At 37.7% G+C, this 26,283-nt stretch overlaps 1 protein-coding gene across 1 annotated transcript in view; it reads right to left on the bottom strand.

Annotated features, from left to right (window-relative positions):
- LOC104287500 (chromosome unknown open reading frame, human C8orf34) overlaps nt 1–26,283 on the bottom strand; it is a 138,272-nt gene that overhangs the window by 77,487 nt on the left and 34,502 nt on the right. Inside the window, exon 6 of the mRNA XM_009886216.1 lies at nt 26,013–26,179. Within this exon, the coding sequence (XP_009884518.1) occupies nt 26,013–26,179 (167 nt within the window). The remainder of the gene's footprint in view (nt 1–26,012; nt 26,180–26,283) is intronic.

A 26,283-nucleotide genomic window follows, 5' to 3' on the forward strand; every position in this document is an offset into this window, starting at 1 on the left:
ACAGCCAAGACCCATTTATTTTGTATTGGGCAGACTGCCTTTAAGGAACAACGCAATGCCTAGGGGGTACATGCACTATTTATTCTCTATATAAATTTCAGCTGGTTTTGTTAACTGAACATGCAAAGGGACAATAGCTGAGGGCCCATCCTGTTAAAATATGTAAAACCACAGACCCAATTATTTGCTATACTCTTAGTTAAGGAATGACTCTCTAGAGGTGAAAAGAGCGTAAGCTTTTCAGAACTGAGCAACCGTTCTGGACCACTGAAAACAGGAATGTGGTTTGACAATCACCAGCAATATTCCATATTCTCACCCCTTCTTTCAGGAAAAGCAATTAAGAAGATAATGAAAAGATAACTTTGGTGTTACGTGTTCTTTATTTCACGCATTTCGTGCTAGTATCTTTTCTAGTTGAATGTCACCAGAAGTATTTCAATAATAAATGCCTTCACACTAACAGTGGATGACTGATGTTCAGGCATCCATGTTAATCCTTTCAGCTATATTCAAAAGTATTGTGTCATTGAGCTTAAACATATTTCATTCCAAAAATACCAAGTTTCCTATACTTCTACACAATCCAGAACAGATTTACTCTGGCTTTCCTACCCGGCAGCAATCATTTTGGTAGGTCTGTCTACATGACAGTGATGTTGGAACCTGCTTGTCGCTGTCACAGAAGCCTGCGAAAGCCTACCTGGCACCAGCCAGCATCTGCCTCTCAGAGCACAGGGAGTTTCAGCACCGGAAGCCTGCAGTTTAAAGAAGCTCTAGCTCTAACCAAAAGTTCAGGTTTACCTGCTGCACACTTAAGTCAAAATGCCATTATAACCATCTCCCAACTGCAGAGCTCGGGTGCACACCATGCTTGTCAATTCTGAGATAGGTGGCCCAGGTCTGTAATTGCACAATCCGCGCAGGGGCCACAGACCCGTGCCGGTCCCACGCGGCTCCTCCGTGAAATCGCCATTCTTGTCAATTTCACAGCTACTATTAGCGGGAAACCGACACGGATGTCAATGTCACCCGCCTGCAGCAGGGCAATTGGGCATTTTCAGACAAAGAGCAAATTTTAAAATTCCTGTTTCAATCCTACATAGAAAAAATAACCATTAAAAAATAAATTAAAATGTTTACTATTCGGTCCAATCTAATATTCACACTTCTTTAAGGTATGTCTAAATAGCCATACAATTTCAACATTAAAGTGCATTGAAAAAATAATCTGCCACTTTCAGTGATCCCCAGGGTACCGGGAAACACAGAAGAAAGCTGTAACAGGAAACACCCTATCCTTTTACTAGCAACAAACTACAAGAATGCTGCAACATTCATTCTTAAGCTGTAATTCCTGCCTTCAAATTTAAAATCTTAGAGCAATCCTCCCCTTCATGGCAATCTCTCAGGAATAATAGCCTATTGTCAGTAATACAGAACAGCAAAATCTTGTAGTCACAGAAAAGATGATATATGTATATATACAAACATATATATATATATGTACATTACAGACTATTCTGATGGAGATTACTTGAGGTCATTCATCCAAATTTACTGAACTTCAGATGGAAAAACTGACATATTTTCTCAACAGAGACTATGATTCTGCAGATTATTTCAGAAAATGAATGATCTCCAGATTATCATTCCAGTCATCTCCTTGAAAGTTATTTAAAATAGACACATCTGTGATCAGTACATCTTTAAACACTGAACAATTTCCAGTGTATGATTATTTTTCCATTTCTTATAATATTAATAAAAACCTGTGATTTCAGCTCATTTTTTTTCCTTACTTTTGTACCCCTCAAAAGGTTGTGGGTTTTTTTTTAATTTGTTGACTTACATTGTTTGATCAATTTCTAAGGGTCAGAAACAGAAAAGTGTGTTTGCCCGTGTTAAGAAAATTAAGTACCTATTTTACAAAGGAGTTGTTAGACTTCAGACATTGAGGCAGGAATCGAAAATTTTGTGATAAGTCATGAGAACTTCATTGCTATCAAGCATCTTACTGACAATTCTATGGAAAACCCAGCCAATGTGGCCTCCTTGCAAGTGTCTCTAAAGTTCAAACTCATCCAGAGTTAGTAAAAGCTCTTAACATTAACATCTCATTCTGTCAACATTATGGGAACATGGACATGTGTATCCTATCTGGTGAATATTCCATCTCTACATAATACTTTCTTCCCAAAGGCTCCAGTATTGGACAATAAACCAAATTTTCTGTTGGATACTTGTCAGCATTGTTCTGTGAGGCACCAGAACTGAGACCATGCCTGGCAGTCAGCACAGAAATAAGAAAAGATTAAGTGCAGTTAAAATGGAGAGAAAAGCAAAGGATGTGCTTAGCTGGAAACAGGCACAGAAAACAAGAAAAAATTTAATCATACATCTAAAAATTATCTTGTAACACGTATGCACAAGAAGTTCAAACGTATGCAACAGAACCCTAAGCCTAGTATTTCTGAATTTCTGATTATATGTCCTGCTCTTTTACTTATATACATACTTTGGTTGTATGTTTTATAACCCACTTACTAATGGTAGAGCTCACAAAGTTATTGCTCCTTAAGGTACTCCTGCAGGTGTAGTTTTGTCACAAATGAAATTCTGTATATACGCACTTTACTTTTTGCCTGTTAAGCTCTAATTATGCCTTTCTTTTCTCTTGCATTCTTTTCTTGCTCATTCCAACTCACTTCAGTTAATATATGGCACGCCCTGACAAAATAATTCATGCTATTCTCCCTTCTGCACTCTTCAAGGAATTACAATTGAATTGCAGCAACAGATTCAGTTAAATACTTTATTCTCTACAGCCAAGTTTAAGTCAAGCTACTGATGGTTTTCAGTAGTACTTTTTATGCAAGCTTGCACCTGTTCATAATGAACACCTTAGATCATTACATATAATCTCATTGAAGGGAAGATGGGCAATGCCTGTGCTCTAGAAATGGGTATTAATTAAAAGCATCTTTTGAGTAGTATTCACTTGTTCTTTCCTCTAATCTTCCATGAGGAAGTGATCACTCACACAAAAACAATCTATCAGCAGTGGCTTTTATATTAAAGGCTGTTAAGCCTTTCGTATTCATAGGTCAAAAGCTTTTATTAACATTTTGTAGAAAGATCTCCTTAAAAAAATAGGTGATTATATCTCAATGCCACATTTCCTTTTATAAAATAATTTATGAATCAAACAATTTTTTCCATTATAGGATAAAGGGAAGCATCAGATTTTTTTTCATTTAAATCACAAGTTCTCCGAACGCTACTTTTTTCCAACAGACTTAACTAACTCAGCCAGTTATTTAAGATAGGCTTCTGTATAAAGAAATCAAACAACAAAAAAATCCAGCAGCTAAAATAGTCACACCTTAAACAGCTCACTAGAAAAATAGTGGCAGGATTAGAACCATTTAAAATTCAATTTTTCCACATGATTCTAACAAAGGACCAGGTGTGCTACAAACTAGGAGTATGAAGTAAAGTCTGAAAAGAGAAAGCAATACATATACAATGAAAAATTTGCTTTGCCAAAGAGATGGAAGCCCTTTAAACTCATTCGACCTACAGCTTAGAAGAAAATAATCTGCACAATCCATTCAGTATGAGAGGTTTGACAGCAGCTGTATCATTAACTTCTTAATTTTTACAGTGGTCAACTTACACTTCATAAGTTAATCACAAAAGTTGCACGTACATCACTACTTTTAATCAAAATTTTTAAAAAATAGAATAAAAATCTAACTGCCCCATTAATTCAATGTGGTATGTCTTTTGGACACACCAACTGAGCAGAAATTCTGGTACCGACAAAAAACATGTCATTTTCATAAAAGAATATCAAATTGGTTAGAATTCTAAACACCTGAAGTTGGAGATACTGAACCAATTTTTTTAATTTCTATACATTTACATTTTCTTTCAAAGAGTTTCTTTTTCTGGTCTCTACACAGAAACTATTTTTAAACCTTATTCAGTGATACACATTTCATAGAAATAATATCAATTTCATACCCAGGAAAAGAATATCATAATCACTGTCGCTGAACAGGGATGAATTCAATAAATTTTGTGGTAGAAGGATGAATCAAAGATGACCATTTTGGTGATGACTTTGTGTTTCACATCTCCTTTGTCCCACCCAAATTAGTTCATTTATTCTGACAGAATTAACTGTAGTTTTTTATTACATACTAATATATGTTCAATTAAGCATATGTTGCATCATTTACAATTTCAGTAGTTTGGTCTGTAAATCTTCTTCCAGCACTATCTAAATGTCACAATTGTTAAATCCAGCATTAAATGCACGATAAATTAATTTAAAATGTTATAAAATTAAATTAAGTTCAAATGCATCACAATAACAACAAAGTTCATTCTTGCAAAAATTTAAACTCCTCATCCTTAGCTGAATATCAGCACTTCTTTTCCCTTTGTATTTATTCCCTTCGCTATGCTTAAGTGACTGCTTTGCCATCAGGTTTACAAAATTTGGGATAAATTACGAATATAAGTAGGCAGCAGCAATCATCATGAGCAACAACTGTTGATATGATTCTGCTACATTTTGACAAGTGTTGCTCTCTGAGTTTACTCGCTTCTACATTAATCAAGATGACATAAGCCAGATATTCACAATTTGTACGATTAGATGAGTCATGTGACAGGCTTACAGGATCACTGACCTAGACTTCGAAAATTTGGCACAAAGAAACACATTTTGTTAAAATGGATAAATCTGTGCAGTTTCAAAGACAGCCACCATAATGCAAGTTATATTTTTTTTTGCTGCACATTACAGCATTTCTTGATTATACAGAAAAATAAGATGTTTTCTTCCTCATATGAAAATATTACTTCTTAATTTCAAGAAGAAAAAAATAAATCTGCTTCTCATTTCTTCTGCATGTTTCTTTTAAATGATGTACACTGATCTACAATCACAAGTTTAAAATTCATGTTCATTGCAAAAAGTCACAAAAATGATTCTGTCAGAGCTTACAACAGTGAGCTACAGAACATTAGTTAAAAATTGCGTATCAGTTCTTGCAGTCACATGCAGTCTTCAGTGTGAATTTGCATACATCTCCTAGTAGAATGAAGCACCTATTTTATTTTTATAACCTTTGAAAAGAAAAATACCACAGGTTTACAGTATATCTTTTTTTTTTCCTGTTTTGTTGTACATATCGCATTTTTTTTGCTGCAACGTTAAGCACTTTTTTCGCCTTATAAATTGATTAAATCTAAGCTCCATTCAGATTAACAACCCCTAAAGAAAAACGCCAGCGCCCCCTGGTGGGGACAGCTTCCTTTTGACAATTCCTTCACTGTCCAGGAATTATTTCATGTAGCCATAAAGAAAAAAAATCAGTTTATCAATAATCATATTTAATTCCCTTACTAGACATTCGTATTTTCTAGTCATCCATTAATCTGTGGAACTAGATCCATAAACTGGAGGTTACAGGTCTAACACATTCACATTAGTGTCCATTTTTACTATAAAATACATGAGACAGGTTTCTAAAGAAAAGTCTGCAGCTAATTTAGCTTTTTATTTTACCTGCGTGCTTAAAATCCCCCTGTAAATTAATCAGAACTAGTAAATCACATTTATTATGTTGGCTAGTTATTCTAAAATAAGCAGAAAACTGTTGCAAACTCAAAATGAAACAGAGAACACAAGAACGACAGGCTGAAACTGTAAGATCCAATCTTATTGCAAATGGACATAATAGTCCATACAATGTATAGGAGCATTAATGCACTAAGAAACAGTCTCTTTGTTTTAGTAAGGCTGTTTGCAGGGTCAAAGCCTAAGTTTGTTCACAGCACTATTCACAGTAAATAGTTGTGCATTGCAGATTCATATACAATGTAAGGTTATCAGACAGAAGTCTCACCTAATTCCCACTGATATCATCAGAATTTCAGGGTAAACAGCAATCACAGTACCCAATCATAACGTCTTCAGAGTATAAAAGGTCTGGTGCAGAGTAAAGATATCATTGCAGCACCAATGATACAGAGTGAGTTGCAAATGTAGAGTAGCACCTGCAAACAGTATACCAAAAGCAGTTTCCCCTAACTCAGAAACCTATCAGTCCACTCTGGAATTGTGTTCATCTCTGCGCGCAGAAAGTATCTGAAGTCACCTCCCAGGGCTCTCAGTCGATGACAGCCAAGTCACTCTACCTAGTATTGCCAGTGTATTATAGGAAGCTCCTTTCTCGAACTGGAAATAAACTCTTCAAGGTGTCACAGGTGGCAATGACATTAGCCTGAGTCTGTACTGAAGCGTACTGCAGAAGATTAAGCCTACACCAACCATTTTCAGAGAAAACCATGACTCTTTTTGAGCAATGAACTTTGTGTAAGTTCCAAATACTTGTGTTAGGGTGATATTCAAGTTATGAGACAACTTTGCATCCAAAGACAAACCTTTAAAAAAGCTTCACTGTACTGTATAAAATTAATGGGAACCTGTTTTTGTAAGAGATCAGTACAAACCAAGCAAAAATCCTTAGGTTTGGTCAATACAGAAATAGAACAGTTCTTTCTTGTCCCCTGTTCACGTAGCTTGTTCATCTTTGATTTAAAGAAAAACATTACTTATCCATCAGAAGTTTCTTTTGCCTTTGGATTTTTTTTTTCTTAAATATTAATCTCATAAAACTTGAATAAAAATGTATATGTTTCACAGAATTCACAGAATTGTTAGGGTTGGAAGGGACCTCTGGAGATCATCTAGTCCAACCCTCCTGCCAGAGCAGGGTCACCTACAGCACGTTACACAGGACAGCGTCCAGGCGGGTTTTGAATGTCTCCAGAGTGGGAGACTCCACCACCTCTCTGGGCAGCCTGTTCCAGTGCTCCACTACCCTCAAAGTAAAGAAGTTCCTTCTCATGTTAAGATGGACCTTCCTATGTTCAAGTTTATGCCCATTACCCCTCGTCCTATCACTGGGCGCCACTGAAAAAAGACTACTCCCGTCCCCCTGGCATCCTCCCATTAAGTATTTGTATGTATTAATAAGATCCCCCCTCAATCTTCTTTTCTCTAGACTAAAGAGACCCAAGTCCCTCAGCCTTTCCTCATAAGAAAGGTGCTCCAGTCCCCTAATCATCTTTGTTGCCCTTTGCTGGACCCTCTCCAGCAGTTCCCTGTCTTTCTTGAACTGGGGAGCCCAGAACTGGACACAGTACTCCAGATGCGGTCTCACCAGGGCAGAGTAGAGGGGGAGGATGACCTCCCTCGACCTGCTGGCCACACTCTTCTTGATGCACCCCAGGATGCCATTCGCCTTCTTGGCCGCCAGGGCACATTGCTGGCTCATGGTCATCAGGGTTTACAAGACCCTGATCCAAACATGCTGTTTCCATTTCCTTTTAATCCAAATAAATGATTATAAGCCTCAGCAATATTACAATGATGTTAGTGAATTTGAAGAATATGAACCAGCAAATTTAAACTGAGGCAGAGGCTCCAAAATATCCCGACTAGGCTGTGTAGCAGTCAAAAGGGAAAAGGTGTTTCTGGCTTTCAGGCTCCCATGGGCTTTTCCTAGCACTAGTCTCCAACTTTTTAGTTTCCTCTCCTCAATTCCCAAGATGTGAATGCTGTTCTTTGCAGACTGCAGCAGTGAGCAGTGTGACTGTGCATCTGTGAAGCATCTACCTGTCTGTAAGATACTACTGTAAGACATCATCTATCACTTGTTCACTAACCAGGGCTGCTTTGTATGGGTCACAACATCATCTCTTTTTCAAATTACTATATTCGTTGCACATTAAGTAACATTGCCTTGTTGCGTGTATCATGGTTAAGTGCACATCTGTAGTCTACTTCAGGGATTTTGGAGATGTGAGGTTGTTGCTGATTGTCTGTAGAGATTCTATCTGCCTGCATGGGTAATTTTGTGATGTGCTTTTGCACTGAATACACCCATAATTTATCACCTCATATTCTACCAGACAAAGTTTCCAGTTGTGCCTAAATAAATCCATATGCTCTCTATTAGTTATTCCTGATTTTGATTCTCTGTTGGGATTATTCTATCTGGAGCCCAGGTGCTAATACTATACTTTCACCCAACCTATAAGAAGCGTTTGTTTCTTCTAGCTAAACATATGTTTCTATTACACACCCTGGATGCCTTCAGCTTTGTGCTCAGAGAACTGACTTTTCCATGTATCTTGTCATTCTCCTATTCCTGCCAAAAACTGTGAGTTAGGGGTGTATTCAGAGCTAAAAGGGTCAAACTTATTAGTTCTAATAACTGTTACTCACAGTACTTCATCTCCTCATTTTAACTTCCTGTTATTGCCCTCACAGCCACTAAGCTGTATATTAACCTTTAAAACCTGCTACCATTTTTTTTTTAGAAATTATTTGTTCTGAAGAGAAAGCAAAAATTGGAAGCCATTCGCTACCACGTATTTAGGTAATTTCAGACATTTCAGTCTACATTAAAGGCTCAGAAGAGGGCTATAACTGTAATGGGCTGTAATTACTTAGAATCATAGAATCATAGAATGGTTTAGGTTGGAAACTACCTTGAAGATCATCGAGTTCCAACCCCCCTGCCATGGGCAGGGACACCTCCCACTAGACCAGGTTGCCCAAGGCCACGTCCAGCCTGGCCTTAAACACCTCCAGGGATGGGGCCTCAACAACCTCTCTGGGCAACCTGTTCCAGTGCCTTACAACCCTCAAAGTGAAACTTGGTAGTTTAATATTAACTTTCTATCTATATAGTTTTAATATTAATTACTTTGGCATATCAACTTCTAAAATGTGGCATAAAAGTATATTTTCTTGAGTGTTTATCTTGACACTACTCTTCCAACTTTTTTCTCCTCTCTTTCTTTCATCTATTTTTCTTTCTAAGCACAATTTAACATTTTGGTTCTGAAGCAGCTTGCGGCTTCTTTTTTTCCTGCACTTTCTGGAGATAACTACGAAGTCTGACAGCATTTTGGCAGTACTAGAGAGCTAATACAATTCTCATCAGTAAATGAATCTCCCTTCTGGATGACTGAGCTTATAATCAGCTACTGGTTAGTTAAAAGCTCAGCTTTCACCTGTAATACTTGTTACGAGATTTGAATCTGGCTTTTTATATTAAGTAATACAGATATGTTATGAGAGGAATAAGGGAATACAGCAGTCATTCATGCATGTTTGCACGACAGATATACTTCTTATACAGGTTATCCAAACCATCTACTATTTTAAACCTCTCTGCATGTCTTCTAATCAAACATAAAGTTTCCTATTTCATTACCTATTTCACTTTTTCATCCATCTGAAGTCCAGATATAATCTCTTTGTCTCAGTCTGCACGTTCTGTTTGGTAAAACACTGAATTGCACAGTAGTTTACTCAGATATAGACATTTACTTTCTAATGATTTCATTTTCAGTATTTTACAAGTAGAGTGCAACAAAACTGCATTTCAGGGGCTCATGGCCCTCCCTACACTAGCAATTAATAGAATCATTTAGGCTGTCTCATTTAGGAGGGCTCTGTCTCACTTTCCTGCTCTAAGTAGGGTCAGCCAAGCTGCTTAGGGTTTTATCCAATTGAGTCTTGAAAATGTGCAAGGTCAGTGACTCCACAACCTCCCTGGCAACCTGTTTCAGCAGTTAAACATCCACATACTGATTTCCAGCCCCCACCCCCCCCCTTTATATCTCATCAGAACCTTACCTGTTTCAATTTATGCCCAATGTTGCTTACCCTCCTGCTGTGCACCTCATTAAAAAGTGTGGCTCCTTCTTCTCAGGAGCCTCCATTTCGGCACTGGGAGGCTGCTCTTAGGTCCCCCTGAGGCCCTTCCTTTCCATGCTAAACAGAGTTCCCTCAGCTTCACCCCACAGGCAGGATGTTACGAATGCCAGCCAGACTTAAAAGGGATGTCATATGCTCTTAGCTGCTAGACTTCCCACAGTATAACTTCTGAAATCTCTTTACTACCACAGCTTATATCCCATACAGTACTCCATGCATTTAACTTCTTTTCCCCCATAAGGGCTACAAGAAAACACAAACTGTAAGAACAGGGTGAATCTCCCCATGAAAAAGGCAACATTTCTGCTTCTTTACCATCATCTTATCTCAAAGCTGCGATATCCCATCATGTCAAAGTAGACAGATCTGCTGCAGCAGGAGGAGCTCCAGTAAAGCTGAACTTCCCATTTGGCCTGCATTTCTGTTCATGAGGTTTTGCCATGTTTGGGGTTGGTTTTTTTTAATAGCCTAGAGGGAAAAGGAAGGTAAGGCTCTATTTTTCTTTTCATTTTCCTAACTATACTTCATGTCTCTAAATCATGGCTATGTCCTCTAATTTCATTATTTCAGCCTTAGTAGACAATATTACGTTTACATGAGATATCAAATGTTTTAAGAACTAGTTCATTGTAGTTTCTACTGGGAATACTAGCTATTCTGAAATATCCACACTTCTGCACAAAAATGTGTTACCGAAGCTCTAATATTATTCCCTTGTGCTGTTACAGTACCTGTCAACTCCAATTTCATTGTGCTAGGACTCATACTAAAAAACAGCAGAGTTTTACAGTTTACGCAAAGACCTTACAATCCAGTTACTTCCTGTCAATAAAATTATCCATGTAATTCTCAGTCTCTTTCTCGTACTTACAAATCCACATTGCAAATCTGTGAATCTAAACCCAAATAATTAGTTACATATTAACAACTAAGTGATCAGTCTTCTGGAGTTGATAACATCAGCAGCATCCAGTGTGACATAGATTTCAACCTGATTTCCAAAGTGATGAACTGACATTCAGCATTCCCTACTCCCCTTCTGCCTTTCAGAAAATTGTCAGAGTTTATCTATATGTTTTGAATGTTCCTATCTATATGTTTTGAAAGTTCTGCATCAATAAACTGTACTGACAACTGTGAATTAAACTATATCAATTGCTAAACTGGATGGCAAATCTTAGCACATGCTAATCTTACGAGCCAAAACTAAGAGTTGGCTTTTAGTAACAGGTTGTATAGATACTGTTTGGGTTTGGCTTTTTTTCCCCTGGCAATCCACTAAACTTTACTGTGCACTGATTTTTGGTGCTGCTTTTGATGGTAGTGATACTACCAAGTCACATGATTTGCTGCCTATAAATCTTGGAAGACGTAACATCAGGTGCTGTGTTATCATGCCACATAACAAGCAATCACCCTGCAAACAGAGGCCAAGTTAATTTGAATGACACTAAGTATTGCCTTTTAACAATGGAAAAACCCACAAAAAGGATAATGGAGTAGTATTCACACAACTTTTAGATCACCTCACCTTTAACTAAAAGCAGTTGGGGTAGATGAGGTGGGAAATCCTAGAATCAAAATGTACAGACTGCTGGAATGAGCAAGAAGCAATCCTTTTCCTGAGAAAAAATATTCGGCCCATTTTCTTAAGGAAGAGAGACAGCGAATTAGCCCTCAGGGAATAAATTTTAATTTAACTCTGTCTTTTTCCCATCCTATTGGCAGAGCAGGAATAATTAATGCCAGAATATATTCATAAGTGATTTGGGGCAAAAAGATACCTTGAGAGTATCACCTAGAAAGTAAATACAGAAAAGGCATTACGTAACTTCAAACAATAAGATAAATACTTATCATTTCAAAGCAAACTACATATGACTCGTCTGTATGAAGTCCCCCAAATTGTACCTAGAACTTAGTGATCAAACGCTACATTCTACATGAAAAGACAGTTGGCTGTGTGAAGGAGAGTGAGAGGACAGTTATGTATTAGATACCTGGTTTCTCATGACTGTGATGGCATGCGTAAAATCCTAGCCCACTGCCCCATTCTAGTACTATCAGACTTGGAATCAACTCCATTAAATACTCCACCTGAAACAGAAACAAATTTAACTGGTCTACTGAGACACAGATAGAAAGCCACAGCAAACAGTTAAAGCAAATGGGCAATGGGCACAAGTTGGAACATAGGAAGTTCCGTTCCAATACACGGAAAAGCTTCTTTACAGTGAGGGTGACAGAGCACTGGAACAGGCTGCCCAGGGAGGTTGTGGAGTCCCCTTCTCTGGAGATCTTCAAAACCAGCCTGGACGCAGTCCTGAGTAACGTGCTCTAGGCAATCCTGCTTTAGCAGGGGAGTTGGACTAGATGATTTCTAGAGGTCCCTTCCAACTCTGAAAATTCTGTGATTCTGTGATTTATCAAAATATCCTTTGTTCCCTTCCAAAAGCTATTCATATGTGGTAACTTAAGTGATGTTCTCATATAAGTGATATTTATCTACATTAACATATAACATTAGTAAACCTTCTCCTCCCTATTTCGCCTTTTCTTTAATGGCAGAGGAAGGAGTAGCTTCAGCACTCAGTCTAATACCGAGTAGTTATTAATTTCTCCCTGCTGAAAGAGCCAGAGTGCTCCACGTGAGAAGGAAGTAAGCTCAGGTCTTGACAAGTGCCAATACAATTTCACTAAGTCATGTAAAATAAGGGTTATAAGACTATGAATGTAACAAAAATTATATATTTTGATTCTGAATGTGTTCTGGTGATTATTTTACATGGCATACGTCATCAGTCTTGGGGAGAAAACAGGCTACATAGAAGTTTGAAATCTAATGCTTAATAGAAGCCACTAATATCACCAAACAACATCAAAAAAGCAGTAATTAAAACTTACTTTAATGTATTAGCAATAAAACACAAATACCTTTGTCTCAAACACATTTATAGTGTCAAACTCAACTATCAAAACCAAATAAAACAGAAAAATTAAGCAAATACAGTATAAACTACTGGCAAACAATATTGAACAAGTTTTTAATCATAATACTTACATAAGCAGGTAAGGTGTTCATAATATTCTGTATTTACAATACAGAATTAGTTTGGGGTGCATCAGATTCAACAAATATTTTACATTAGAAGTTTCATACACTTTCCACTAACTGTACCACAACCTAAACCATCTATATGCATTACAAAATGTAAATAAAAAACTGTTTTCTGTAACCAACATTAAATTACATTTTCAGCAATTGGAAAGGCTTCACGAAGTAATGAATGTACCAAAAAAACATAATATGAATTTTTGGAAAAGGTGCTGAGGTGTTGTGCAGCATATGACAATGAAATCAGTTTTTCTACAGGGAAATCCAACACCCTTCTCTCCACAAAATCCAGGTTAGAAAGCCAGAGAGAAAACCACATTTTGAAGCATTTCATTCATAGTTTTGTCTTGGTTCATTTTGTTTCACTTCTTACCTTGTGTTGTTATATACACCAATTTCTGTCACTTATTACAAATAGAACTATGAGTTGGGGTGTAATACCTAGGAATTTATCTTACAATAAATATATTTTATTTATTATTTTTTATAATTTATATGTTTTATTTTATATATATTAATAAAGATATAAATAAATCTGTATTGCCACCCACCAACCCCCTGCTAAATCTGCAGCCTTTCAATACGTAAAGGGGGCTTATAAGAAAGATAGGGACAAACTTTTCAGCAGGGCCTGTTGCAATAGGACAAAGAGTAATGGTTTAAAACCATTTAAACATGGTAGATTCAGACTACAAGGAAGAAATTGTTTATGATGAAGGTGGTGAAACACTGGCACAGGTTGCCAAGAGAGGTGGTAGATGCCCCATCCCTGGAAACATTCAAGGTCAGGTTGGACAGGGCTCTGAGCAACCCGATCTAGTTGAAGACGTCCCTGCTCGTTGCAGAGGGGTTGGACTAGATGACCTTTGGAGATCCCTTCCAACCCAAACTATTCTATGACTGTATGATAAATAACTTCAACCTCTGCTGTGTTTGGATACAATTTTTTTCCTTCACATCCTTGACTACCAAAACGAATTAAATTCATAAATGTCTCTTTGATTAAGCCATCTCTATCTATTACTCTGATGAACAATCTCTCCTCAGTAGCTGAAAAGAGCCCCAAAGCAGAAGAATTCACTGAAGCAGGTCAAACACTATAAGGGGTTATGATACCTGAAATCAGGTAATCGTACTACCTCTTGCTCTGCTGCTTCCTCCCTAAACTGTCCTGATAACTCTCATCAATCTTATTCTCCCACCACAAAAGACAGTATACAATTGAGTAGTAACGAAGCCTCACCAGAGCCCATGCAGTTCCACTGCTTGCCTTTTTTCGTGAATCTCCAAGTGAAAAAAATCTGTCATTTCTTACCAAAGTATGAGCTTGGCAGTTGTAACTGACTTTCTTTCATGCATCCTTTCCCTGCACGCTCCAAAAAGAGAATGATATTGGTGAGGAACTGGCAGCAGTTTAGCCCACAGACTAGTCAATCATGTGGGCCAGATCTCCCCATGCAGCTTCTGAACTCCAACATTCGTATTTTGAGCTTCAGTGTAAACTAAAGAATAAGTATATACAAAGGTTATTGCAGATTACGAATACTGGAGAGTCAGCAGCCTCACTAAAACAGATCCAGACACAAAAGAAATGATATCCATTGCTGGATTTCCTTAGATATTGCCACTGCGGGATTTCCCAGCAGTATGTCTAAACTAACCTGAGTGTCCTTAAGAAGTACAAAGTAGTTTGGACATCCATTTATCCAGCATCCTAGGTATATCCCATTCCTAGGGATGAGTACAAGAACAGAGCAGGTACATAACAATACTTTACCAGCATAATCCCTCAGTCCCAACTGATTCATGGCCAGGGACTTTCTGAAGCAGGGGTAGTATCTATATCTTGCAGCCCCTGATGTATTTTTCTTCCATTAACCTGTCCAGATCATTTTCAGCATATGTAAATTTTTGGCATCCACAACACCATTAGCAAATAAATCCATAGATTAACTGTGCAATACATGAAAACATATGTCCTTTTATTTGTTTTTAACTTGTCTACAGACAGTTTCAACTGAAGCCCCATGAATATTATAAAGGAAAAATCAGTAACCAACTAGCTCTAGTAATCCATTGTTCTAACTCCAGTAACCTACCACAGCAATGCTTGTTCATTTAAGCCCTAATTCAACACAGCAAAGCAAATGCTTATGTTCTACCTATAAGGAGCATGTGAGCTTTCCACCTACTATTGAAAGTATTGTCCGCCTGAGGGACTTCACCAGTACAGCTCATCTGACATTTTCCCAATGAAATACACTTTTATTCAGAAAAACTAACAGAATACACTTAAGAATGCCTGGCCTTATTCAAAAAGCCACAAAGCGTATAGCAAAGCAGGATATGTGATGCTAAAGACAATCACTAGGAATGTAGAAAACGAGGGAGGCTGAAGTCCTTACCTTGCCCTTCTCACATGTGCAAACAAACACCTATTATACCTACCATTTTTTCCTATCCCAGATCTTCTACTCTCTAAAAATAATCAGTATTTATTGAAAACCCTCAGCCATTTTCAGCCACTAAAATTTCAAGAAAGGATCAGAATTATACAGCATACAGTCCTCAAATAGAGAGATTCAGATTATATCTCTTCAAATGATGGGAGACACCAAGGTACATGAAGTATTCGTGTCGGATCAGACCTGAGGAGCAGCTAGCATAGTGTGCTAACTCAAAATAGTCAGCAGCATACAGATGGTGTAAAGAGCCTCTCAGTTACCTGCAATTTCCAAACTTAGGACTGAGATAGAGAATGAAACCAACATATTTACTAAAGTGGTATTGGTCTATCTCCTGTGAATTTATCTAGTTTTGTATATTTACTCTTGTAGTCTCCACAATCTTCTGTGGCAATGCATTCCACAAAACAACCAGGCTGAACTCATGAAAAGATACTTCCTTAAACTTCATAGCTTCAAATGTTATCTAAAATACGCGACCTGACTCAGCCACAGCTCTTTACTATTTGCCCAACACTTGATGTGCCTGGCATAGTTGGAGGTGGGCAGGGAAATAAGACTGGGGAACAGAGCTGGCTGTGAGAATCGCTTTCTTGTCTTTCTTATAAATGGTGCTAGGACGGAAGGAAGCTTCTTCCTATAGCTTCTCCAAAGGGATCTCTGTGTCTCCACAGCCATTGAACATCAGAACTGCAAGCATTTACGAGTCTAGGAGAGTATTGTTTTGATCCAATGATATCTGGGTCAATATCACATCATAATGAGTGATATATACCATGTTGCTGTGTCCCCTTGCCTTTAGAAGACATTCCAGGCATACTGACCATAAAAAAAGCTATGTTAGTACAGATATTTAGGTCTCTGATCTGGACAATAACAATGTCCCTGCTCTATTCTTTAGGTAGACTTAAAATAAGCTTTGATTCCTTGTGTAAACTGTAAACAAACACACAAACAACATTTTTGGCTCCTGCACATAACGATATTCAGTACACATCTATCTCTTGAAAATGAATCATTCTTTTGAAGCTTTTTATTAGCTCATGTAACTCATTTCAACTCAAGAGAATCTAGTATCTCTAACTATAATTGATTTTCTCTCTCCATTTAGCCTTTAGCAATTTGAAGCACAATCAACTTCAGTTTCAACCCATTTTATGCTTATCAAACCAGAAATACACAAGTGTTGCAGCAAGTGACTAATTCAATTCATAATTTATTCTAACCTTACAAACAACCTCTTAACCAAACTATAGAACTTACTAATCTTACTAGAAGTTATTGTGAGTCTAGAAATTCTATGTGAACATCAAACACCTGTAGTAGTACTGACAGTAAAATTCAAGAGCAGAATTCCATTCTTTTAAGACTTTAAACACCAAATCCCTGTTCTTTGAATAACCAGCTAGAGCTTTGCTTAAACTCAGATCAACTAAGATTCTCGCTGATGTTGCCATCTTTTAGCATGGGACCACAAGATGAATTGAAATCAATAAACTCCATGAATGACATTAGAGACCTGTATGTGTCTCTTGCTTCAGTGACTTTATATATTGGCAGAAAGAAAAAAATACTGAACATGGTATTTGCTAAACTTAAACACACGTGTTCAGTGACAAGGATAAGACATGAAAACATTGCTTTAAAATTAGTAGTAGATTTCAAGTTTATGGCTTCTCTCTAGACAACAGACCAGCAGATGAAGGAATCTGGTAAAAAATACTGTTGACAGTATCTGCAATAATGTTGTAGTTAAAATTTCAGTGAAACGCCATAAAAAAAATACAAAAAAACCCTTTTTCAGGTTATATCTCACCTCAGCCATTTTGTAAAAATAATTACTCCAACTGATTTACCAATCCTGGCATTTTTTGTATCCTACACTTCCATAAAAATGATCAGCATTTACTTTATTAATTGTTTGAAGCACTGCATAACAACTCATATATTGCATTAAAAGCAAAAAAACATAAAGGTTTAATGAGACTTACATGAGTTAGAGCAAGCTAATCACTGTAGCCTGAAGATAAAAATACAAGTTATCCATAATTGCCCATTCTTAAAAGAGAAATTCCTTTTCACAACCTTGGTAGTTTCTTTGCTGCTCTTCTTCCCCTACGCTTTCCACTAGACTTCAATCTTTATTACATATTCTCAAGTTTAGATCCTGCACATGGATCCCTCCAGGTAAACTCCACATAACCAACTACAGTAAAGAAATAGCAGAATAAGGAAGAATGAGAGAAAGAAGTTACTGCAGATACAAACTCCTGAAGGAAAGAATGTTTCTTTATGTAAGTTCACAGAAGACTAATAGTTGTCTGAATAGTAACCATAACACTCTCTATTGAGCTTTACAGGTTTTACAGTCTTCACCACTTACAATACACTTACACAATAGCATAAGAATCCCAGCCAGATACCATCACTTACAACCTGTACCCTCTGTGACAACTATGGTCACTTCCCAGTGCTATGCTAAGGCCTTTGTGCACAACAAAGACTAGTTAAGAAGCAAAGAACACAAGAGAAATAGGGCAAGTGTGAAAGCCATTCTAGAGTCCACAATTATGATCTAGAACACCCATGCGGAGAACAGAATCAGCTGTAAGTGAAAGGCAATATAAAATTGGGGAACAGTGGCAAGAGATCTAACGGTACACTGATCAACCTGTCTCAGAAATATGTCCCTACAGATGCCAGAGAGAGTAGAAGAAATCTTTCATCATGTCAATACAACCTCTCAGTCTTCAAAAAAACAATAGTGATGGAAAAAATATCTTTAAGAGATGTCCTGGATCTGGCTGGGATGCAGTTAATATTCTTCATAACAGCCCACATGGCTCTGTGTTTTAGATTTGTGACTAAACCAGTGTTGATAATACACCCATCTTTTAGCTATTGCTGAACAGCCCTTGCACAGAGTTAAGGCTTTCTCTATTTCTCACTCCACTCCACAGCAGGTGGGCAAGAGGCTGGGAGGGGAGACAGCTGGGACGACTGGCCTGAACTGACCAAAGGGATATTCCAGGCCATATAATGTTATGCTCAGCAATAAAAACTGGGAGTGGTCTTTCCCAGAGTAGCTGTTGCTTGGGGACTGGGTAGGCATCAGTCTGAATGTGAGAAGTGATGAGTGATTGCCTTGGCATCACTTGTCTTAGGTGTTGGGGCTTACTTTCTTTCTCTCTCTCTCTCTTTTTCTCTCTTTAATTCTCTCTTTCTCTCTCTCTCTTTGTTCCTTTCAATTATCAAGCTGTTATCTCAATCCGTGAGTTTTCTTGCTTTTGCTCTTCCTATTGTCCCCACCACCACCACTGTGGGGCAGTGAATGAGTAAGGGGCTCTGTGGTCCTTAGCTGCTTGCTGGGGTCAACCCACAAAGAGAGAAAAAAAAGTCTTTTGGAAATGTTGCCTTCAACTGTTCATTGTCTATCCAAATTCTAAATCCTTAAGGAGTTTCAAAGTACCTGGTAATCAAGACTATCAGAAATTGCCTACTGTACAGATAGAAGATGATTGAAGATAAATGGAAGATAAATGGAAGACTGAAGATCAGGCTTTTTAGAAATTGTGATGACAGTAAATTGCATTTATTGATATTTTTCCTAGAATCAAACAGGTCTATTCAAATTGGGATGAACTATATCTTCCACATCAGACTTCAAAGAAAAAGCCACTGAGTGTCAAATACCTATCACTTAGAAAGTCAATTACATCTCACAAAAGTAAAGCTTAAGATATTTCATTCATATTAGCCATATCAGTCACAGAGCAGTAACATTATGACTGTTCATATGCTAAGCCTGGTTCACATAATACAATCCTTCTTTTGCTCCACTCATAACGATCAAGGAGCACGAAAGTATGTAAATGCTTTACACGCTTCGGGAGGTAATGCAAGTTAAAAAAAAAAAAGGTGATAAACCAGTGCTATTTTCTTTCTCTTTTAGATAGAGAGAATGCCTCCTCTTTCCAGCTGTTGAAAGTTGAAGGAAAGAGAAAACTTGATACGAACAGTTTCACAGAGGCGATGACCATCACTCTATAAGACATTAGAAACAGAGGCATGTAGTCTATGGCAATGTCAAAAAAAAGCTGCATCTAAGTGTTTATCTACACAGTCACGTTTTTTAGAAATTTCACTAGGAGGCAGTAGTGATGCAGATAGTCAAGTCATGCATACAAAGACATTTACCTTGAAGACATGCTATAAGACTGTCCTAGTTTTGAGCTAAAACAGAACCAATTTTGTTCAGTAACTTTACTTTTTAGCTAGGCCTCTTTTAACTACTGAAATTAACAGCATATTGTGCAGACAATGTTTGCTCTCAGAGTGATGCCAAGGAATGGTATGGAGAGAGGCTCTTGCTTAACACCCAAGGCCAGCTAACTTTATTTGCCCCATTGGAGGGTCAGAAGTGGGAAAGCGTAGAGGGGTCCCACCTGCGAGAAGGAGCGGACAGGACAGATGACCCCAAACTGACCAACAGGGTATTCCATCCCATCTGCCTCATGCTCTGTATAAAAGCTGAAGGATCAAAGGGTCAGTGCTCTTTCTTCAATGGCCAGTGTCCAAGGAGGACTCTGTCTGTTAGTCTGCCTTTGATCCCATCCTGAGTCCAGATACGTAATCCAGTTCCTGTCCATCACTGAGTCTAGTCTGGGACTTCCCCAGTGCCAGTAGGTGACGATCCTGGGAGCTTGATATGGTTTTGTATATATTTCATTATTTCCTTCTTATTATTAATATTTTCATTAAAGTAGTTTAGTTCCTTCTAAACTCATAAGTCTCTCTCTCTCTCTCTTGTCTCTCTGAAGAGACGTAAGGAAGAGCATCTCTCATTCTGCCCAGTGGCCAGTTAGGCCCAAACCATGACAAAGATGAACAACTTCGCTTTATTTTTTTACCAGAAAAATAATGCTGGATCATACCTTGCTAAATAATTTCATAATTTTAAATCTGAAACAACAATGCTTATTATTGCATTGAGTGTAAAGAATTAGCATTCAGTGATGAGAACATGAGACAAATAACACTGCCGTTATCCCTCTCCCATGACTTGGGCTAAAGCAGTGATGATTGACCAGACGGAAAACTTAGCTCCTCTCAGTGGCATGAAAATACTGTGCTACGCTGACTTTCCTGCTTCCTGGTGATTCAAACCTGAGGACCACAGTACAATGACGTGTTCACAATCCACACAATTGACCTGAGCAGGAGCAGGTCTGTGCTGCACATATCACTTGGCTGCAAGATAAAGTTACCCTGCTAATCATAAGGGAGAAGACTATAGGCAGCTCCCAGTTCGCATTTGGCAATTACACCACCTGTATGGTCTTATCTTAAAAGCGAACCACCATGTTGTCATGTGGACATCTTTTTGCTTGACAGCAAAACTGCCGAATGAAAGAAAAACTAAACTAAATTATTTACTTCTAAGAGCTCTAAGGCCTGCAATGCAGGTGAGTCTTAGCACAGCAGGATCTGTGCAGTGTATGGTGCCATGACTAGAGGTCTGTCCAATGTTGCGTAACTTAGGGTTCCCAGTATCCGAAGGGATGTAAGATTATCTATGCTATCCCATTTTTCCACCTCAAAAAAGTATTTAAATCCACACCTTATGGAGCCTGAGCGGCCTTCTAATGGAGATCTGTAACACACACTTGCACCAATGCCTTACATTTTGCAATGTATAGTGTAGCCAGTCTCTGCATGCAGAAGAGGCCTACTGTCTCCCAGTGGTGTCAGTGTCTGCGCATGCTCTACACAGCAGATGCTCGTTTGTAGTGTTGCTGATTTCCCAATAGCTACCAAAAAAGAAGAGTCAGTAAAAGGGGACACGATGAGCAATTCATATAGCTTTCTCCCACACAATCTTTCTACTTAAACCCCAACAAAATAGTCTGCGGGCCAGAAAACTCTTCTGAAGATGTAGTACAACTCACATACCATCTTTCTCAGAGCCTTGTGGCCTCTCTTCTGGCAAATGATGTATTCTAGTCACATAATGTAGGAGAAGCTTTTTTCCAGCTGAGAGACAACAAAAAAGAACAACCTGCTGATAATATTAGAATAATTTATCAGGTCTAGAGTCTGTTTCCTGCATGTTGCCAAAGACCTCTAGGAAACAGGGAAATCAGGAATGTCTGTTGAACCAGAGGAAATCTACTGAAAGCAATGCAGACTGGACACCCTTTCATTAAATCACTCAGAAAATTATTAGAAAAGCAGTATAGACTATATAAGGGGTAGACTATTCGACACTGAGTTGTTGTCTCATCCTACAGGCAAATTCCACTAAATTCTGTTTATCTCCTCTTGTTATAAAATGTAAATATATCACCAGCCAATCTTTCAGGGGTGTTACAGTGATTAAGTAATTAACATTTGGAAAGCTCTTGAGGAAAACAGAAATTCTAAAGATTAGAAGAGGAGATATTAAAACAAACAGAAGTCATCGGGTATCTCCTGATAGCAATAGTTAAAAAAAATATATTACTACTTAAAATGTATTGCTATCTTTAAAGATTCTGGTTTGTTACTGGATAGCAAGATTTACACATAATAAACATGAGGCAGACAATCACTGAACTTTCACTGTAGATTTCTACACTGAGCAAAAGAAACACTATTACTGCGAAACCAGCTCTGAAGAAGAGTGTTACAAGTTACTGGTTTTTGAAACCAGCTCTGAAGAAAAGAAGAGTGTTACAAGTTACTGGTTTTACAAGTCCTGATGTTGAAACCACTTAAATTTAGCTCAGATATATGATCATTTGCATTGAAATCACGGAAGCTTTTCAGAATCATGGCATATGCATCAACGTGCCGGCAGCAAATGGACTTCAATTATTACGGAGGCTTTTCAGAATCATACAGACTGGCATATGCATCAATGTGCCGGCAGCAAATGGACTTCAATTATCTCCACTTTTCACTCAACCACACCTGTGTGAGCTTTCTGGGTACACTTATCTTTGGAGTGGTGCTTCATAGTTAACTATTGCACAGCACGTATTAGCATATGGTAACATTTTTAATATTGTGAGATATTAAAGATTGGACAACAACAAGAAAAGAGGTGATTGAGCACTATGACTAAATATCAATATTGTGTACAGCGATACAGAATTTCTTTTTCATGTTCCTTACCTGTAAAAAGCTCAAGAATGTATATTTAAGTCCAAGTGTGCCACAAAAAACTTTATGCTTTTACCATGTGTATGTTTAAACAATGATATTTTTACACTTAATCAAACAACTGATTTTTTCAAACTAAATGAGTCATGCTTTGGTGACTGTTCAATCAATATTCACGCAATTTCAGGGAAAATACAGTTCAGTCCTCTCCAACAGACATCAGTGAGATACTGAGGAAATAATATGATTTCAAAGTCTCAGTGGACTTCAGCCAAATGTGAAAGACAGCTTAAGCCCAAATGTCATGGAATTCCAAAAGGACTGCAGAGTTTCACAAAGAACTACTTCAGGTTCTGCTTAGATTTGCAAAAGACAATACTTGGCATTACGATGTATACAAAACAAGCCATTTGATGTCATTTTCAGCGAGAGACCTCAATTGCATTACTCCTTTACATTTACCAATACAGGTGATTTTACAGTTATAGTTCTCATCTTTTTAAAGTCAGGAAGATCCTTTCCACTATGATGTTATTTGCTAGAATCTATTTCAGCCACCTGCATAACTGAACACACTTAGAAAGTTACTAGTGTGTTAAGAGCCCTCCTGTGCATCTAATGTTATACATAGTGACAACTGAAATCAGAATGTAGCCCCATAATATTCTTTTTCATCTTTTGCACATACATTTCTTTTGAAATGGATTCTTCAGAAGTATAACAGCTTAATTGTTTCTTCTATTTGGAATGTTTCATTCCAGCTAAACCTTCATTGACCATTCTGATGTGAGTACTAGGAAGATTTTTTTAAAAGAAAATATAACAACAGTCATTTTCATGCTTTTAATACCTAAATAAATCAACTAAACTCTGAAAAAAGTTGTCTTGAACACACATAAAGATGGAAGTTTGTGTTCTGCAAAAACCTGCATTATAAGTAGGGTATGCAGTAAAATCACCTGCTATAAATAGTAGAATTTGTTTTCCCAGAATCCAGACTTAGGAGCGTGAGGTTTTGTGATTTTTTAAGAAAGGGCTGAATAAGCAATGAATACTGAACTGTAAAGGGAACAAGTCAAGTAGCTCTATGCAACAATGCCCTGCAATTCAGTGATGGCAGAAAGCCATGATTTGAAATTAGTTATACTGCATATAAGCAGAGTAAAAAGCATCAAAGCAGTTAATGGATTAATGCAGTACATAATAAAAAAAATTCAATCCCAGCATCATACAGTTACTGATCTGGAAAATATAGCAATGGAAAATACCTATGTTTGCCCATAGAAACTTAAGTTCTTTACGTTACCTTCAAAAGAAAATAAAACACCCTTCCTGTCTAACACTTTGTCATAGCCTCAAGTTTTGAGCAGTTCTGCAGGTTGTAACCTAGCTGTTATACCAAATATAAACCATATACTGTCAGCAAATTGCAAAATGAGAACTACAATAAAAGCCAGTCTTTAAGAAGCACAGCACTTTCAACACCAAGATGTGCATATTGAACTTTCTATCAGTCCTAGCTACAATAACATGGCTATATTATAATCAGTATAACCATGGGTATTCATCAAATATGTCGTGATTTTGCTTCAGAATCTCAGAATGACTTATATGACACTCTACCCAAACCAGAGTTCCTGTTTGTGACCTTTCCCAGTCTTAAGTTGATTTTGTATAAACTTTCCCAGTTTCAGTGAAATGCACGATAGAAAAATGTTCCAGGTTTTGCCTGGCACAAAAAAACAGAATGGATTCTTACAACTGAGTCCTTATTAAAAAAATGAAAACATTTGTACACATATAATATTCTGCCCAAACATCAAGACACTAGAAAATACAATTTTCTTTATACTGCCTTTCTCATTCCAGACACCTTGAGAGATTCGAGTGTCTAGAAGGAAAGGCCTATACATCTATTGGAAACCTTTTCCTCATTATCTCCACAGAAGTTAACAAAAGATTCTATTCTGTATGTGATTCATAATGAGGCCAACAACATCACACACACAATCACACCCTGTACCTTCCAGATGCCACGGAATACTACTTAAGGAGCCCCATGGTTTATGCCAGTACAAGACACCCACCCACGCAGCTTGCTTTTTATGTGACACTGATACAGTTGGAAAGATCTGTAAATTGCAGGAGTAAATAAGGAGATAAGGCAGCTACAGACTAATTATGGCCTTCACTGGAATCCACGGATTAGTTCTGGAAATACCAACTGATTCCGTGAAGACTGCAAGCCCACAGTCACAAACAGTGCGACTTCCTTCGAGCACAAAGAACTAACTGATGCACTGTGACACCCTGAGTGACCCAGCCCTTTTATCTTTCTTTTTTTTTTTTTCTGCAAAAACAAATGCATGCATCAAACTTAAAACTACTGGAAAAAAAAAAAAAAAGAAAGTATGTATTAATTCACAATTATTTAGCATAACAAAATAGAGTCTCCATTATTGGAGAGAGTCAAAAAAACAGCTGAGCAATGTTTAGAACACCCTGCTCTAGCTGATTGTTTTGAGCAAGGGGTTGGACTAGATATCTCCAGCCGTCCCCCCCAACCTCAACTACTCTGTGATCCTATGAAAACTTCAGTACGAAAAGAACAGAAATATAACAGAAACAGAGTAGAGCACCATGCGTTTTTCTGACTTTTAGATGACAGTTCAATCTGAAACAAAGAATTTTTGATAGAAGTCATAAATGTAAGGATGCTGACCTATCCTGACATTGTGTCTTTCCTGTGCTTTGATCTCACATAAAGTTCTATAGAGCAAAAACTGATGGGGGGCGGGGGGGAGGGGGAAATTGCAATCCACTACTACTTTTTAAGCATCTTACATTGAAACTTTTAAAAATGGCAGAAAAAAGACTACTAATTAACTTTCTTCAACAATTTCCCTCCTGTCACAAGTAGTAATTCTAGGAAAGGGAGAAAGCACTGAGCACAAAGCCTTCTAGAGTGCAATTTTACATACAATACAGTCTACTGGAAGATTACAATCAAATCCTCTGCAGAGGTTACAAATTCACACTATGTAAGCTATTTGTAGCTAGCAAGTCTCAAATAAAGCCCACTGAAGTTAGAACTGTGATACAGATAAGAAACAGAACTAGAAGAAAGCCAGTGAAGCTGATTCTGATCCTTGTACATAAATACATTCTCCAAGTAGAACCTGCAAGTGATCTATGTAGGAACTCAAATTAAATCACTATAAGCACCTGAAATGTTTGATATTTCACAGGACTTTGATGCAGCTAGCAGTTTATTCACACACATATATGGTCTTCATCACATTCACTCCTGAAAGTTGCAAGTTAAACCCTATGGACCTTCACACAGCTGCTAGATACTTTAGCTTCAAACATAGGGAGCAGACTCAAACTAATTATGCTTGATCAGATATTACATTTTTAGATTAATCTATAATAAAAAATGTATCAGAAAATGCACATAATTTTTTGCAGTTACCCAGCAGTTCCATTGCATCATCTTCATTGTCAATATCTTCTTCGGTTACCGATGGAGCTGTGCTTTGAGCAGAATCAAAAGAGTCCTGAGAAAGCATGGCAGCCAGCAGTTTCTTATGTTGCTGCTGTTGTTGTTTTAGTCCTTTGGTCTTCGGCTCCATTTTTAAGCTGTGAGGGAGGAAAGCACAACTTTATGTCACACATTTGTTAATGCCATCAGATGACAAATAAACCAGCTGGTTATCACTCATTTGTTGATCATTGGATGTTAT

Source organism: Charadrius vociferus, unplaced genomic scaffold (assembly GCF_000708025.1).
Source record: "Charadrius vociferus isolate BGI_N301 unplaced genomic scaffold, ASM70802v2 scaffold885, whole genome shotgun sequence".
Classification (NCBI taxonomy): Eukaryota; Metazoa; Chordata; class Aves; order Charadriiformes; family Charadriidae; genus Charadrius; species Charadrius vociferus.